Genomic DNA, 14,447 nt, shown 5'->3' on the forward strand with positions numbered 1-14,447 from the left:
AGCCACAGTGATGGAGTATAGCGACAATGCTAGCATGCTCTCACAGCAACGTTACTTCGCGAAATTTATAAAGCTTTAGACTTGAAAGACAAAGAAAAAAGATAAGTGGTAGGCGGGCAGGTGTACGGATCCGAAGATAAATATAGAGTTGACTATTTCTCGTTGTTGAATAAGGAGAAATGATAGTAAGACGGAAAAGAATGGAAGGTAGTGAGAGCTGTATAAACATCAGCACCCACACACTCAAACACGGAAGTGTCATAGTCGTTCGACGACGCTGGTTGTTCGTAAAGAGACCTCGGTAGCGCCTTCGTTGCTCTCAGATATGAAACTCACACGTTCCAGCACTCTGAGATTGATTGCTCGAAAAGCAGCTGGTTGTCGACGCAGGCTACCACTGCTGAAAGGGCCTGTTTGTTAGCTGTGGAGGGGACAAAAGCAGAGGGATGGGTTGAATGTTTTCCTCGCGGTCGCAATGATCACTGACAGAACCGCCTGCCATTCCGATGCGGCAAGAAAAATCATTTGTAAAAGAAGATGAAATGCTCCCCTATATGCTCCCAGGAACAGAGAACAGCATAAAAATTTTCACAATTGACCTTTTCGTTAACGCAATAAATGAAAGTAAGGTATTGTGAAAAAAAAAATAAGAGAGCAACCCTCAAAGCCACTTGCAGCTATTTTGGAAAGTTGATTGTAGAAACGAAATTAATATTTTTTGTTAAACGCAACCTAATTAAATAAACAGAAAATCAAGTCTATGAAGGCATAGGGAACAGTTGTAGTTTTTCAGCTGTAGTGTAGTGCCATGACTGGAAAAGAAGTGGGTAAAAATTGACATGCCGCTCGCAGGAGCTGCACCGGCAACCTTCGATCGGATAAAGCCTCCGATCTTCTACCAAGTGACATACAGCGGTGGTCGATTCCCTATCCGCTCTATTTCGTATTTCGTGGGATCATATGCCGGCCGCATTTTCGATGTAGGCTAAAAATGCTCGAGGCCAGCGTGCTTAGATTTTGTTGCACGTTAAAGAACCCCACGTGGTCGAAATTTTCGGAGCCCTCCACTACGGCATCTCTCACAACCATATCGAGGTTTTGGGACGTTAAGCCCCACGAATTAATAATAATAATAATAATAATAATAATAATAATAATAATAATAATAATAATTTCTCTGTTGGTTATCTTGGCAGCGTTAGCCGGTGCCACCTGTAGCCATAACAACGAGTGTAGAACAGTCTTTTTCCAGTTGGTGTGATGTAGAGAGTGCCCTTCCTTGTAATTTATGGAGTGAGAACAGTATGTTCCTATCACACATGTCATGCCACGCACCTGACGGTCCGCACTGGCCTCCTTCCTCGGCTCTTCACTTGACGGGCAGTTAAACCAGTTCGCCGGGAATGTGGCTATCTTTCAAGTGCGTATAATTAGCAACAAACGAAGACAAACAACCACGGCTCCAGCCTCAGTGCGGCTTGGTACCAATCCAGCATGCCAACAGGAAGACCTGTCTAGCTTCCTGACTAAACAGTCGCGAACATGCTGGAACGTCTGCGTTAGTTTTGAGGCTCTCAATACACTTCCCGCCCACGAACGGTCATTTTGTGGCACGTTTGGGCCTATGAACTGGCTCTGCGTAGGCGTTCTTCCGGCGTACATACGTGAGACAAGGACACATTCATGACATGAAACATGTGGCGCCCACTGTGCTAGTAATTAAAAAAAATGTTTCGACCTGCCAACGCAATCATAACTGTAACGTAGCTGGCTGGGTCGTGAATTATTTTGTGTGAAGATATTTATAGCTGAGCACAGAGAAAATGCTATAGTGAAGTTAACTTTCTTTGTGAAGTTACAAGAGAAGTTATGTACCGGGCTTATAAACCGCAATAATTCCGCAACTAACCACTCTCTAAAGTGTTATACACTGCTCAACCACCTTCCGCCTTTTCTCCAGAGGAAATAACTTTTTGTCTCGTTTCCGTTTCAAGAGCTAAGGAGATACAAAGTTTTTTTTATTTCTGATACAATGAACCATTACTACATCTTTCTGCCTCGGGCTGCTCTAGAAACTTCGTTTTCTATCAAGTATAAAAGTAAACAAATATTAACAAATTTATGTCAAAAACGACCATCTGCGTATTAGGTGCATCGCACCGATGGGCTCCGCATTAATTTTGGCAATCAGACGTTCTGTAACGGCCATCTCTGTCACAGTACACGAAGGCAACTGAATTTCGTTTCCATCGGAACGAGGCCGCACGACTGGGGTCGAACCCACGAGTCGGTGCCCAGCAGCGTAACGCCTTCAATTGGACTACAATACCGATTGCGGGTAAATTATGAAGGTAAAATCAAGGTTCATAATAGCGTATCTACAGTCGAGCACTTCTGCCTTGCTGTAATCCATAGACTTCGCTTTGATAGCGGGAATCAATTGGGAGGGGGGGGGGGGCAAAATTCTTATTGCTTTAGCTCCAAGACCGGCCAAATATAGGCTATATTCAAAGCACACCGAAATGCTCTGGCATTGTTCCTCGTACAAGAAACAGTGACACGTAAGTTAATCGATTGTTTCTTCAAATCCACACTTGGAGTGTGTGGATGAGACAGCCGTACTGACGCAATAGCTGTATAAGTTACGGAAGGCCTACTTCCACCCGCAGCCGACACAGCAGCCAGCCTTCACGTCGTGAAATATTCATTGGCAAGTTTAGACGTATTGATGGATCGAGGCTGTATAAGCGGCAGCTCATGTTCTGCGACGTATTTCAATGATCGGACGTGACACCATACACGATATAACGGAGCTATCATGTAGCGCCTTCTACGGATAACAGTATACGTATCTGTGTTCCTGCGTTGCAAAGCGGTCCGCATCGCCGGCGAGGTGTTAATCGACTATGTCGCAATCTCGTGGAAAACCCCTGAAATACAACAAACTGCTTCTCTACCACAGACACGCTATAGTCACTACACTTTATCAGTACGTAAACGGGATGGTCATGCATAATCTGGCATCGCATCCATCAGCATGCTGATGTATATTTCCATTATGAATCCACTTAAGTTCCTGCAAGTTGAAACACGGTTCTGTCTAAAACTTTCGCCAACGCCGCAGCGGCGGCAAGCAAAACACTGTCCTCTGGAGCGGTTACGGTACATGTGCATATCCTTCTGTATTTTATTGCAGGAAACATATCTTTGCCTTTTGTCAGATAAATTGCTTTCCCAACAACGAAGCCAAATATTCCCGCCATCATAATCAACAAAAACACAACTCTGCTCTCTGAAGCGTCTACGCAGTTATGTATGCTGAGCGAATTGCCTCGCAGGAGGGCATCGCTCTCTGCCTTTCTCTATTGCGCTCGTCACATGTTGTCCCTTTCCTTTTATTTTCTGGTATTTACCCTAGCCATTGAAGTCTGTGTTCTGAATTTCTTGTTTAACATTCATTATTTTTCTACTAAGTTCTCTCCATGGATGCTATTAATGTTGTGTCTTTAGTTTCCGAATGAGCAAATTTTCTGCTATACAGAATACGTTATTTTGCTCTCTCTTTTTTTTTTCACAGCAATCCTGGAGCTTCTTTCGCACGACATTGGCCAAGTGCGAATCCGTGGCGTCGAGACGGGACTGTTCGTCTGCATGGACGCCGAAGGCAGAGTATACGCCAAGGTAAATACAGCGAACGCGAATCCGTTAGAAATGGTGTGTGCTTTTCTACGCCCACGTGTGCAGTCAGCTAGGGACGTGCTCAACCTTTTCCGCACCCTCTTCCTACACACAAAAATAGAGTGAAGGAAGCTCGGCAGAGAACCGTCCTTCGACACGCTGTCAGTGTTCCTGGCTCTCTCTGGATGTATAAATGTGTTTCTTTGTCTGTCCGAGCGAGCATTTGACTTGGCAGCAAACCGTAGGAATCGTTTGCATATGCTATCACCGGACAGAACGCATCCCGGAAAAAAAAATGTGTCGCTGAAATGGAGGGTTTATTCAGGGCGAGTGATCCAGTTAGCCACATTAGCAGCGAGTTTCCTCTCGCAAAATGGCATTACAAACCTTCCAAGTTCTTGCCATTGAGGCGGTCGGACATTCTTCACGTTTAGCTAGTGTGAGTGCACAAATTTAGAAGTGCAAGTTCACGCTATAGTTTAATTGTATTTTGCGTGAAACACTGAAATCGAGAGAACAAAAAATGCACCATATCCACGGAGCGAATGATGATGAGTGGGGCGAAGTGTCCATCCGTCCGTCTGTACGTGTGTCCATCCGTACGTCTGTCCGAACAGACGGACCGAGGCACGAATGCGCGGACCAGAACTGAAGGAAGCACGTACGTACGTATGAACGGATATAGGCACAGATGGGCGTGTGGCATACTTTTCTTCTTGTTCTGGCAAGACACACTTGGGACATAAGCTAGTAGTGAGAAAGAAGTAGTTGGAACAATGGCGGAGATGCATCAATGAACCGCGCTGTGTTTTCGGAACCGCGTTTCAGAGCGCTATACTTATTATTATTACTACGAACGCGACCTTCCATGGAGCAGCGTGAGCATCTCGACAGCTTCGCCCTTGGTACCGCTGCCACTGCACCAGGCCATGTACCCTCTTCGGGTGTTGTTGGAGGTACTACTACCATGACGCTACCACAGCTGTGGCTTGCCGATCCCTCCTTATGGTTCATTCAAGTCGAGAACAAGTTCCGCATTCATCGCATCACGTCCGGGTCACCAATAAGTATAGCACTCTGAAACGCGGTTCCGAAAACACAGCGCGGTTTATTAATGCATCTCCGCCATTGTTCCAACTACTTCTTCTTTCTCCTCAGCAGACTACCCACTACAAGCTTATGTCCCAAGCGTGTCGTGCCAGAAGAAGAAAAGTATGCCACAGCCGGATGGACGGAGGGAGGGATATAAGCACGGACGGACGTATGGACATAGGGATGTAAGCATGAACGAACAGACATATGTACAGATGGACGAACGGAAGACGAACGGACGCATGCACGGACGGGTGAACAGACGGACGCACGGACGGTTGTACACACGGACGGATGTACCCTTCGCCCTACTCTACTCATCATTGTTCGCTCTGTTTAAAACCAATAACGCCATCTTTTTATATTATTCCCAAGGACATATACACACAACGCCATCTATTGAGCAAGTCATAACCTAGCGGTGGCTACATACTACGTACGGAGGAGGGAACGACCAAAGGCCTAAGGAGCTTCACCCCTAAAATGCACTACTCGGGCTTTCTCGTGGCAGTAATAACAGAACAACCTTCTGGTAACTAACGGAGACTAGGGAGCCTTCCACGATATTTATCTCCATTGAACAATAACTCTGCCTTTAAGATTAAACTGCACTTTCAGAAAGAGTCTGGGATATCTCCTAACGCACGCGCATCTCCTTCCACCACCTACCTTTCCCTTATTGTTGCGCTGTTCCAGAAGAACCGTATGGACGAAGAGGGCATCTTCTACGAGATGTACGAGGGCGGCTACAACCTCTACCTGAGCAAGCTGAACAAGGACAAAGGCTGGTACCTGGGCATCAAGAAGTCGGGCGTGCCCAAACCGGGACCACGCACGGCGCGCGGACAGAAGGCCGTCCAGTTCCTTCCCAGGGCAGCCAAGCCACGCTCCTAGTCCTTCCACTCCCGCAACCGTGGTGTTTCATCGACCGCTTGAGGTGCCCACATCCCAATGTCGAATACCCCACCAAGAAATGGAAAACAAGACATAGCCTGGCACCAGCCACGCTGCTGCACGTGGATCGGTGAGCGCATGCGTGTGACACGTAGGTCAGTCGGAGTGGAATGTGATGATGTGGGATTCCGCGCGTGGGTGAAATCGAACGCAAGAGAGGTGTCAGAGATTGGTAGCAGTCACGGTTCGCCGAGCTCAAATGCTCTTATAGAATGGGCAAAGAATGTGAAGAGGCTACGTCGTTTGCTATATAGAGCACCAGAGATTGGGTAAAACTTTGCCCCTTTAACTTTTAGACCAGCTGAAGCTGAAGACAAGATATGGTAGAAAGTTTGGTTGAATGGTGACTGTGGAATGAATAGACAAATATTCTCGATGGGCTGATTGCAAGAAATTACCTTCAAACATCGTCAGTAAAGTTTTAGTGACTGCCTTTTTTTTTGCAGTTTCTCCCATTTACTAAGGCATGACACACAAGTTGGAGAGATCTTGTTCTTGCAGGCTAAGGAACACCAGATGGCCCGAATTTCTGGTCAGAACTATGGCGTCACTGATAATTATATCGTGGTTTTGGGACGTAAAGCCCCATATATTATTACCATATTAGAGAACAAAAAGCAAGTTTGGTGTGTAGCTGAAAGAAATGAAGTTGCTAGATGAGAATGAGGGTCTTATGTGTGAATAGGTTGCAAAAAGCTGCTAACGACTAATGAAAACGAGTACAACTGATGACAGATTGCTGCCCTCGTTTGACGTAGCCAAAGTTAGGATAGACCAAATAGACGCCCAGCCTTTAGACCGACCAACAAGTTTCCACCTTAAGCTACCTTATGCAGTGTTCAGAAGTCGATCTGAATTTTTAGAAGCGTGGATGCTTGTTGAGAACGTTATGCCCCCCAGCGGCCTTGCTGTAAAGAAACAGCCGATATTTTAGGTGGTGGCACGTACCACCAGGGTATTGCTTGCAAGGGTTAAGTCATTCAAAAGTGCGGAGTTGTGCAAAAGGGCAGAACAAAAAAAAATGCCGAAATTAACCAAGGTCACACAAACTGTCCCGGACTCTCTCTTCTGCGTTCGGTTTCACTCTGAGAACGAGGAGTTGAGTTCTTCTCTCTCATCCACACCCTTACTTCTCAAGGGACAACGACATGAATGCTCTGTTTCATCGGCCATATTTGATGTTGTGAAAGGCTTCGCATCAGTAGTGGTTGTGCCGCATGTTGCCAAGCCTGTGTTGTCACATGCGAGTGATAATTGCTTTTTTACGGACGACTTTTGAGAAGTGTAATAGGCATCGTATTTATACTCTGTATACCACTGTAGTGTGCGTGATTGATATGCGCATTTGTGTCCTGACGTAAGCAGCCTTCTAAATGCAGCTCTGGCTGCAAGAGTTGTGTTATACGTTATGCATAGAGAAGTTCGAAGGCAAATGAGTGGTTCTCGCATGCTCTCGCAGCCTTTTGTTGTACCACAATAGAAGTTTCTATTACCTTGTTCAACTAGGAACGTGAAATCAGGGCTTAAATTACCCATTGTTTGACTATTCATAGCATTTTCTGTACCTTAAAAGGTACAGAAAATGTGTTAGTGACAATGACCGCGAGTATTCACGTTTGTAGATGAAGTCACAGTAAAACGTATGTCAACTGACGCGAGCAAGCTTTATTGTTTTATGATGGAGTTCGGGGAACTGTTCCTAATAAGGGATGCTCTGCGATCACCTACTGCAGCGGCATTCGATTTTTTGCAGCGTTGAACTGCGTCTAGAGGGGTGGACATCTGAACGCTTTGGCCAACGAGCAAGCGCCTTTGCTTGGGAGTTCCGTGCCAGCAAGTTCGTATTCAGGGGTTGCAGTGCTACGTAAGAACGTCCTCATAACTATTGAGCGTAGCTTGGATGTCCATGGTTTGCATAAGTGGTTGTGGCTGATCCAAACTTGCAGTTATGCCCAAGCCAGAGAATCCACTACCGGTTTTGGTCGCTGTCTACTCTGCCTCTCTTGAACTCGTGTCCTCACTAGATTACTGTGATTAGATAAAAATGCAGATAACTGAAGCTGCCGTATCGTAAGATGCGTTTGGTGCTGGATTACGGAGCCGTCACATATAAGGACGTACTTCCGATTCCCTCGTGCAGCTAGAATCTAACAAGCAGTAATCTAAACGAAGTAGTCTGAGCGAGACATCTTACGTATATGGTACAGTCTAACGGTCTTTTAGAAATGCCTGTATCACTGTAGTTCCACTTTTAACAAGTACCATACGGTGAAGGGCTACGTGAAAGAACAGTCAAGGGTATTTTTTATCGAAACGAAGAAGCTAAAATAAGCACATATGACCTCAGTAGTTCAAAAGGTCTTTTAGTGTGGCTAGTTGGTTCATGAACACTGTTTATTTACTTAGTTGACGAACATAGTTCATTTGTGGCAATGTATCTGCTGGTCGAACTCGCAATGATTTCATTTCCTCTCTGCCGTTGATATGTCAGCCGGATTCGCATGTATGTCCCGAGCATCAAGACTAGGTGATTTTTTTAAAGGAGTTGTGCTATTACAAGTTTCTGTATAAGGGGTTCCCCGATTCTTTCATCGATCACGGGTACATCCTTTGTATGAATCACTATTATTCACTGTCAGCATAGATTTAGGTTTCGTAATGGGTTTCATAATTATTTCATAATGACCAGAAATAACTTTTGTGCTGTGACAAAAAGTGCATGCTTATTCTCATAAAGTAGAACTTGTTGAAAGTTCCTCAGATATGCCTGATGCTGCTTGCGATGAATGAATGGATTCACTTGACCTTCTGAGCACAGCTCTTTTTCAAGCTTAGACAGGTCCAATGGAGTTAGTTTTCTGTCGGTGTCTACATTGTACACAACGAACAGCTCACCGTTTTCGGTGACATTTGCTTAGACACAAAAGTAACGCAGTTGAGTTGAACAAGAAGCGTTTGAGGTTTCAATGCTTATCGAAGACTTTCGTCGATGCTGCATTGAAGATGTGCGGAAGAAGGTGACGAGACCCTGGTTATTCAGGCCTTCAACCTCAGTGAACGTGTCGTCGTTGGTATTTCGACAGAGGCTGAAGCGTGTGAGGTTAGCATTTGTCCAGGAACCTAGTTGCGGACTCATTCTATGCTGCCTTGTTTCTTGGTGACAACAGCAACAACTACCACAACGGCATGTGACCTCGGCTTAGGTGGAATGAGTAGCCAAGGGGTGTAACTAGAAATAGACTTTTTATTGTTGCAGTACCAGCAGAATACCAATTACGAACTGCGATCTAAAAAGCCTACTTATTCTGGAATTGCATTCGACTATCTACAACCAGCAGAACTCTTACTGTGATTTGCTACAAACTTAATCTGCTTCACTGGTTTAAAGGCTTAAAGGGAAAGAACTCGCTAAAGTGTTCGTGTGCTCGTCTGTATATAGGGTGCCGGCATGTTTCGTAGCACCCAGTTGTGCTGATATTTGTGTGTGGTACTTTTTGCCAGGATGTGCATCTATGCATTTGCGTATGGTTTTCGACTCGCCTGCCACGTTCTCAGCATCCTCCCACGTTTTATCGTGGGTTCTGCAACCTGCTACCTTCTCGTAACCGCTGAGCCATGCAATGTTTTGAGTCGTTTGCCGCCCGAAGGTTACGTTAACAGTCTTGTTGACACTTGCACCTTAATCAGTGGCCACAAGGGCCACAATGATGCCTTTTTAAGGACACGCGATAGAGATATTTTCGCCTGACGCTTGTATACATGGATTCTTCTCTGATCGATTTTACTATCCATCGTTCATTATCTTTAGAAATTGGGCTGATAGCCTGGCTCCGCGCCCACATCGCATTGCAGATATTCCCCCCTTCATTGGTCTTTTCGGGTACGGGTTCCAGCTAGCGTTGCCCTTAGAACCTTCCTAAGCGTCTTTCAAATAAAACCAAAACGCACAGCATCACGTGTGTCTCTCGAAACCCGCACTTCTTACGAACTCTGCGAAAAAGTCGGGAAAGTAAAACAGCGACAAAAATCAATGGCGGAGGGTGTGCGGTGGTGAGGGCTCGGCTTATTCGTCCTCTTAGGCCGTTTTTCAGCCCAGACGGATGCTCACGCACCGCTTCCCCGCGCCTAGTTCCTAGGGACACTTCCTCGGATGCTATACATAGCGTTCCGCGCACGAGATAAGGGCACGCACCGGCAGTCAACATCTCCTCGGGCCCATGACTGAACGAACGTATACGCACACAGCTGCGGAGATGGCCCTCTGCCAATTCCGTCTCTCCTCTTGGGCAACTCGTTTTTCCTCTCTCTTCGTTTCGTTTTTTTTTTTTTCTCGTCTGAGTTCGAATGGTAAGCACTGAGGCATAAAGACTAGAGCAAGTCCAGGACGCACTCAAATGCCAATCGGAAGTGGGCACTCCTTTCGTTCGTTTAGGATTCGCAGGAAGTTGAGGACAAATGGTTTGAGCACTGTATACGCTTTCACTTCTCCTAGTTTCCCGTGATGTGCGTGTGTGCTGTGTTATCTGTAGTATTTCTCTCTTCTTACTCTCCATATTTCAATATTCCCCATCCTGTTCGCAGGAGGAGGTAGCAAAGCGGTTTCCCTGTGCTTGCTAACCTCCTCGCCTTTCGTCCTTTGTTATTCTTCTTTAATGGCAAACGACTACTGGCGACCACAGTGATTTATTTACATCAATACAATACTCCAAGCTTCTGATTTATTTGGTTGCCCTGCTGCACTTTTTTTCTGTCGCCATCAGCTATTCACACTGCAGTATATGAATTTGAGGAGGCTGGAATGTTCGCAAAGGGGCACACTTTCAAAAAGCAAGTACGTAATAGATACTTTGGTTCCTACATGGGGAACAGCCTCATGTAAAAAACCATTACCACTGTTGTGAATTCTCTTTCCCATTGGTTTAGAAAGAACTCGGAGGTCGAGGGCCTTTTTTGATAATGTGGAAGAAACTTAACCCATGAGCAATAGGGAGTTTTGGAATACCCCAGAGAAATAGCGCCAAGGCCACTGCGCATGCGCGAAATCCAAGCCGTGTTTGGGACGCTATTTCTCGAATTTAGCGGGATCCCCAAAGCCTACTACAAAAGCTCTGCGTCAGACAAATGCTACGGCACCCACTGAAGTGAAGGGACTCTTGGCCAAGACTACAGTGACCAAGAATTGGGTGAGCGTCCAAAGCACCGCAGACCCTATTTGAGAACTTCACACCTGCTTGACTCGAAGCATACATACGCAAAAGGGTTTCGGGCCCCAAACTTTTGGGTCCCCTATTCGAAAACTCTCTAATATGTTCGTAAAAATTGTGGTTGTTACAGACTAAGTGGGCAGGCATTAGAACATATGTGTTCTTTGAGGAAGCTATTACCAAATGGTCAGCATGAAATTATAGATTTACAATGATATCTACAGAGGGCGTGCTCTAAATAAAAATGTACTCAAAACTCCTGGCTGGTGCTCCAAGTGCCAATTGGACAAGAGCAGCTCGTCATTCGCGTCATTTTGGAGAATGCTTGGCTTCAAATGCCCGTCGAAATGCGATTTTGTCGAGGTTAATAAGTTTTTGTGGCTGCGTAAACGTGGAAGAACGAGAACGAGCGCCGAGTTTTCTCCTCATTATCTTTGATTGAGAAGTTCTCATATTACCAAGTGAATGTTTCTGAAACTTTCGTGTACTATTCTGGTGGCTACGTAAAAGTTACACCGGGTAAATATTGCTTGAGCGAACGGGAACAAATCGTTTGGTGAGCGCTAGAAGTCTACCACATATTTTTTTTTCTGTGGTAGTTGTCAGACAATGAATATGCTCCACGTGCTGTTAAAAGTGAAACACAGTATAGTCTGCACTAACCGGCCAAATAAAAAAAATGTACGTGAATAGTTCAATGTCCCAGGACGCTACATCCTCCGACCGTTTTTGGACAACTCCCAAGTCGTAAAGCATTCCTTTCTAATCATTCGCAATCGCTCGCATGGTTCAGCGCATTCTAAAAGTAGACTGGCGAAATATTAAGTGTGAATGCTTGACAAAGTTATACTGCAGCCTGTACTGAATAACCCTTGGTTGAACTCAGTCCCATAGCTGCAATTTTCCGATGTCCAACTATAGGCAAGAGTCAAAACTTGTCAAAACTGCCTCGTCTTCAACTGGTCTTCCTGAAAGTCGTTAATTTGAATGCGTGTGCCATATTTCTTGTCAGAAACTGACTTATTTGCGTTAACCTGACTTCCCAATCTTGTGATGCTTGTACATTCTTTTTTCTACTGTTTTTTGAAAGGTTCTTCGTGTTCCCCAAGTTCGCGAAATGCATTAATGTATCTTGTTTGATATTTATCGCTCACGGGTTACCGTTGTGCCTGGAAGCAGCCTTCAGTGCCCGTCTGACAACATTGACTCACTTTCTTCACGCACAACGAAACTAAACTTGCAAGAAGGGCGAAAATGGGAGGGCAGCGCTTGATTTAAACTGTCTTAGCACAGTCCGTTTTTCGCTTACGTGCTGCTGTAGTGGCCTACTAAACTGCTTTCAAAGGGCAGTGTGTTGCTTGAGACTTCAGATGTGTGTCTAATGTATAGATGATGCCTAATTGTCAGGACCTCTGTATGCAAGTGTTTGCCTATAGACGTATTATATCTTGCGGATCATTAACATTTGTTGTTCTTTTATGCGTGGCTGCGGAGTGTACATGTATATCTACGTTGTGCGCGCGCTTTTGTACGCATTGCTCTTGTCAATGTTATACTCAGTGTCCTTTAGAAGGTTTTATCATGCCGTCAATGGTACACCGCTGTTGGTAGCTCATCCGAATAGGCGCCGCAAGATTGCTCGCAATTGATTCGCTCTTGGCTGAGGCAGTGGTGGCAACCATGACAGCGTGCTAAAGTTCTCTAAACTATGAAGCGGCTTTAGTGAAAGAGCGCGCTCGAATGTATTTAGAGATCGTCGCGTATGTGCAAAGTACTTCACTGTATATCTAGTCATTGTGCATTTCGAAGGGGGTCCAATAAACATGCGACTGAGTTCCTTTCACCCCGACAGTGTGTGCCCTGTCCGCTTCTTGTTTCGCTTGTGTATATTAACTCAGGGAGATAACCTTTGCCGAAGACGTTATGAAACAATAAAGACGTTCTTTACCAGTACTTGTGGGGTCGTAAATTGAGTCTTTACTGTGCACGCCTGCACTTGCAATTCCTTCGGAAGGAATCTTCGAATACGGCACTCCCAAGCTACAACACCAGAGGACTATGAACACGTTGGCGGAGTTTCTGGCAAAAGCTGATGCCCAGGAGCAATGCAAGTATTGCCAAGTTATCCTGTACTTCAAACAGCTGTGACTGCATGCGTGTACTATGTTCTTATCTCTTTATATATTTTATTTTCATACTCTTTCAGCTCTCTCTAACGTGGTGCAGCGTAACAAATAGAATTATGTTGCAGTTTATCTTCCCAGAATTTCTTTTCTTTCATCTCGTCATTTCTTAACTGTAACACGAATTGGTGTTATTTGTACGCAATACCCACCGAACTGCCAAATAGTCTTTTAACTGCGCAGTTGTTGAAGCCGGCCATAAAATTTTAGGTAGGGTATAGTATGGAAAAAAACTTTATTTAGGATAAAAAGTATGGTGTCCGCAGAAAACCATACATGGGACCGAAAGAGAAGGAAAGATAGAAATAAAGAACGAGGCAAAGAAACGGAGAGCGAAAGCAATAAAAGGAGCCAACGTATGTATCTATCTAACGTCTCTGTTGTAATTCTGACCGGTGGTATGTCTTCAATGGGCAAGTATACGACTTTAAGCGCACACAGACATTGCAGTCAAAAGCGATTGATCGAAAAATTCCGCTACGAAGACGGCTGAATAAGCTACTCGGGCATCTTTAGATTCTTTATGAGGACATCTTACGTGAAACATTCGTTGTATTGGTGTCCAATAAGCACAACCCATTCTATCAATCATATTCCTGCGTGACACGAGCCGGATCGATAGCTGGAAAGACAACCACTCGATCAACTCACAGGAAGCTCGGGCAGAAAAATTGCCGGCGTTGTATGTCAAGTTACCCTGCTTGTTGTATCACCACCACCACCGCCATTTGCAGAACAGACTTGCTGCAATACCGAATTGTGAGCATTGTACCATGCAAAAAAACTAAATCATATCATGTCTTCGCTGCAAGGCGAAGCAATGACGTAAGCAAAACAAAATTTCATGGCTATAGGCTACAGCCTTTCTTCGCATGAAATCCTTGTTTGCTAAAGGAGTAAGCTGCTACCCTTTAGCAAACAAGGATGATGCAGTGAGCGTCGTGCTGGCTTTGCCGCCTTAGACAGCACGATGAAAGCACAGTCACCTTCTGAACTTCCGCAAGAGGTCAGCTCCCAGCCACGGAGATCACGGCCTGCAGGTCTAAGTACCGGGCCAGTGTACAGGGCCCTGTAGTGAAAGCCGAGCGGGATGACTCATTTTAAAGCGCGTCCTTTGGACATTTGTGTCATGTTTTGGGTGATGGTGAACGAGCCTCTGCCACGCTGAATAACCCCAGGTATTTGCGTACCACCAACGATAAATGGTGCATATAAATCGCTCGCCATTAGTAAGTGGGATGATTAGAAAACAAGTTTGAAGCGCCAAGAACAAATCAGCCCAAGCTTTCTGTGCTTTCAAGTGGGAGGACGTATGTCATCGTGGCTGCGTGGCTTA

General features: G+C 45.2%; 1 protein-coding gene across 4 annotated transcripts in view; it reads left to right on the plus strand.

The window, feature by feature from the left end:
- The window catches only part of LOC119171939 (fibroblast growth factor 1), a 68,891-nt gene extending 56,010 nt beyond the window's left edge, over nucleotides 1–12,881 (plus strand). For 3 of the 4 annotated variants that reach the window (XM_075892670.1, XM_075892669.1, XM_075892671.1), the window contains 2 exons: nucleotides 3,578–3,681; nucleotides 5,467–12,881. In XM_075892670.1, the coding sequence (XP_075748785.1) occupies nucleotides 3,578–3,681; nucleotides 5,467–5,664 (302 nt within the window). In that variant the 3' untranslated portion in view covers nucleotides 5,665–12,881. The remainder of the gene's footprint in view (nucleotides 1–3,577; nucleotides 3,682–5,466) is intronic. The other variant, XM_075892673.1, reaches the window with a different exon arrangement.
- Nucleotides 12,882–14,447: the final 1,566 nt, after the last annotated feature.

The sequence above is a fragment of the Rhipicephalus microplus genome, chromosome 4 (genome assembly GCF_043290135.1).
Source record: "Rhipicephalus microplus isolate Deutch F79 chromosome 4, USDA_Rmic, whole genome shotgun sequence".
NCBI lineage: Eukaryota > Metazoa > Arthropoda > Arachnida > Ixodida > Ixodidae > Rhipicephalus > Rhipicephalus microplus.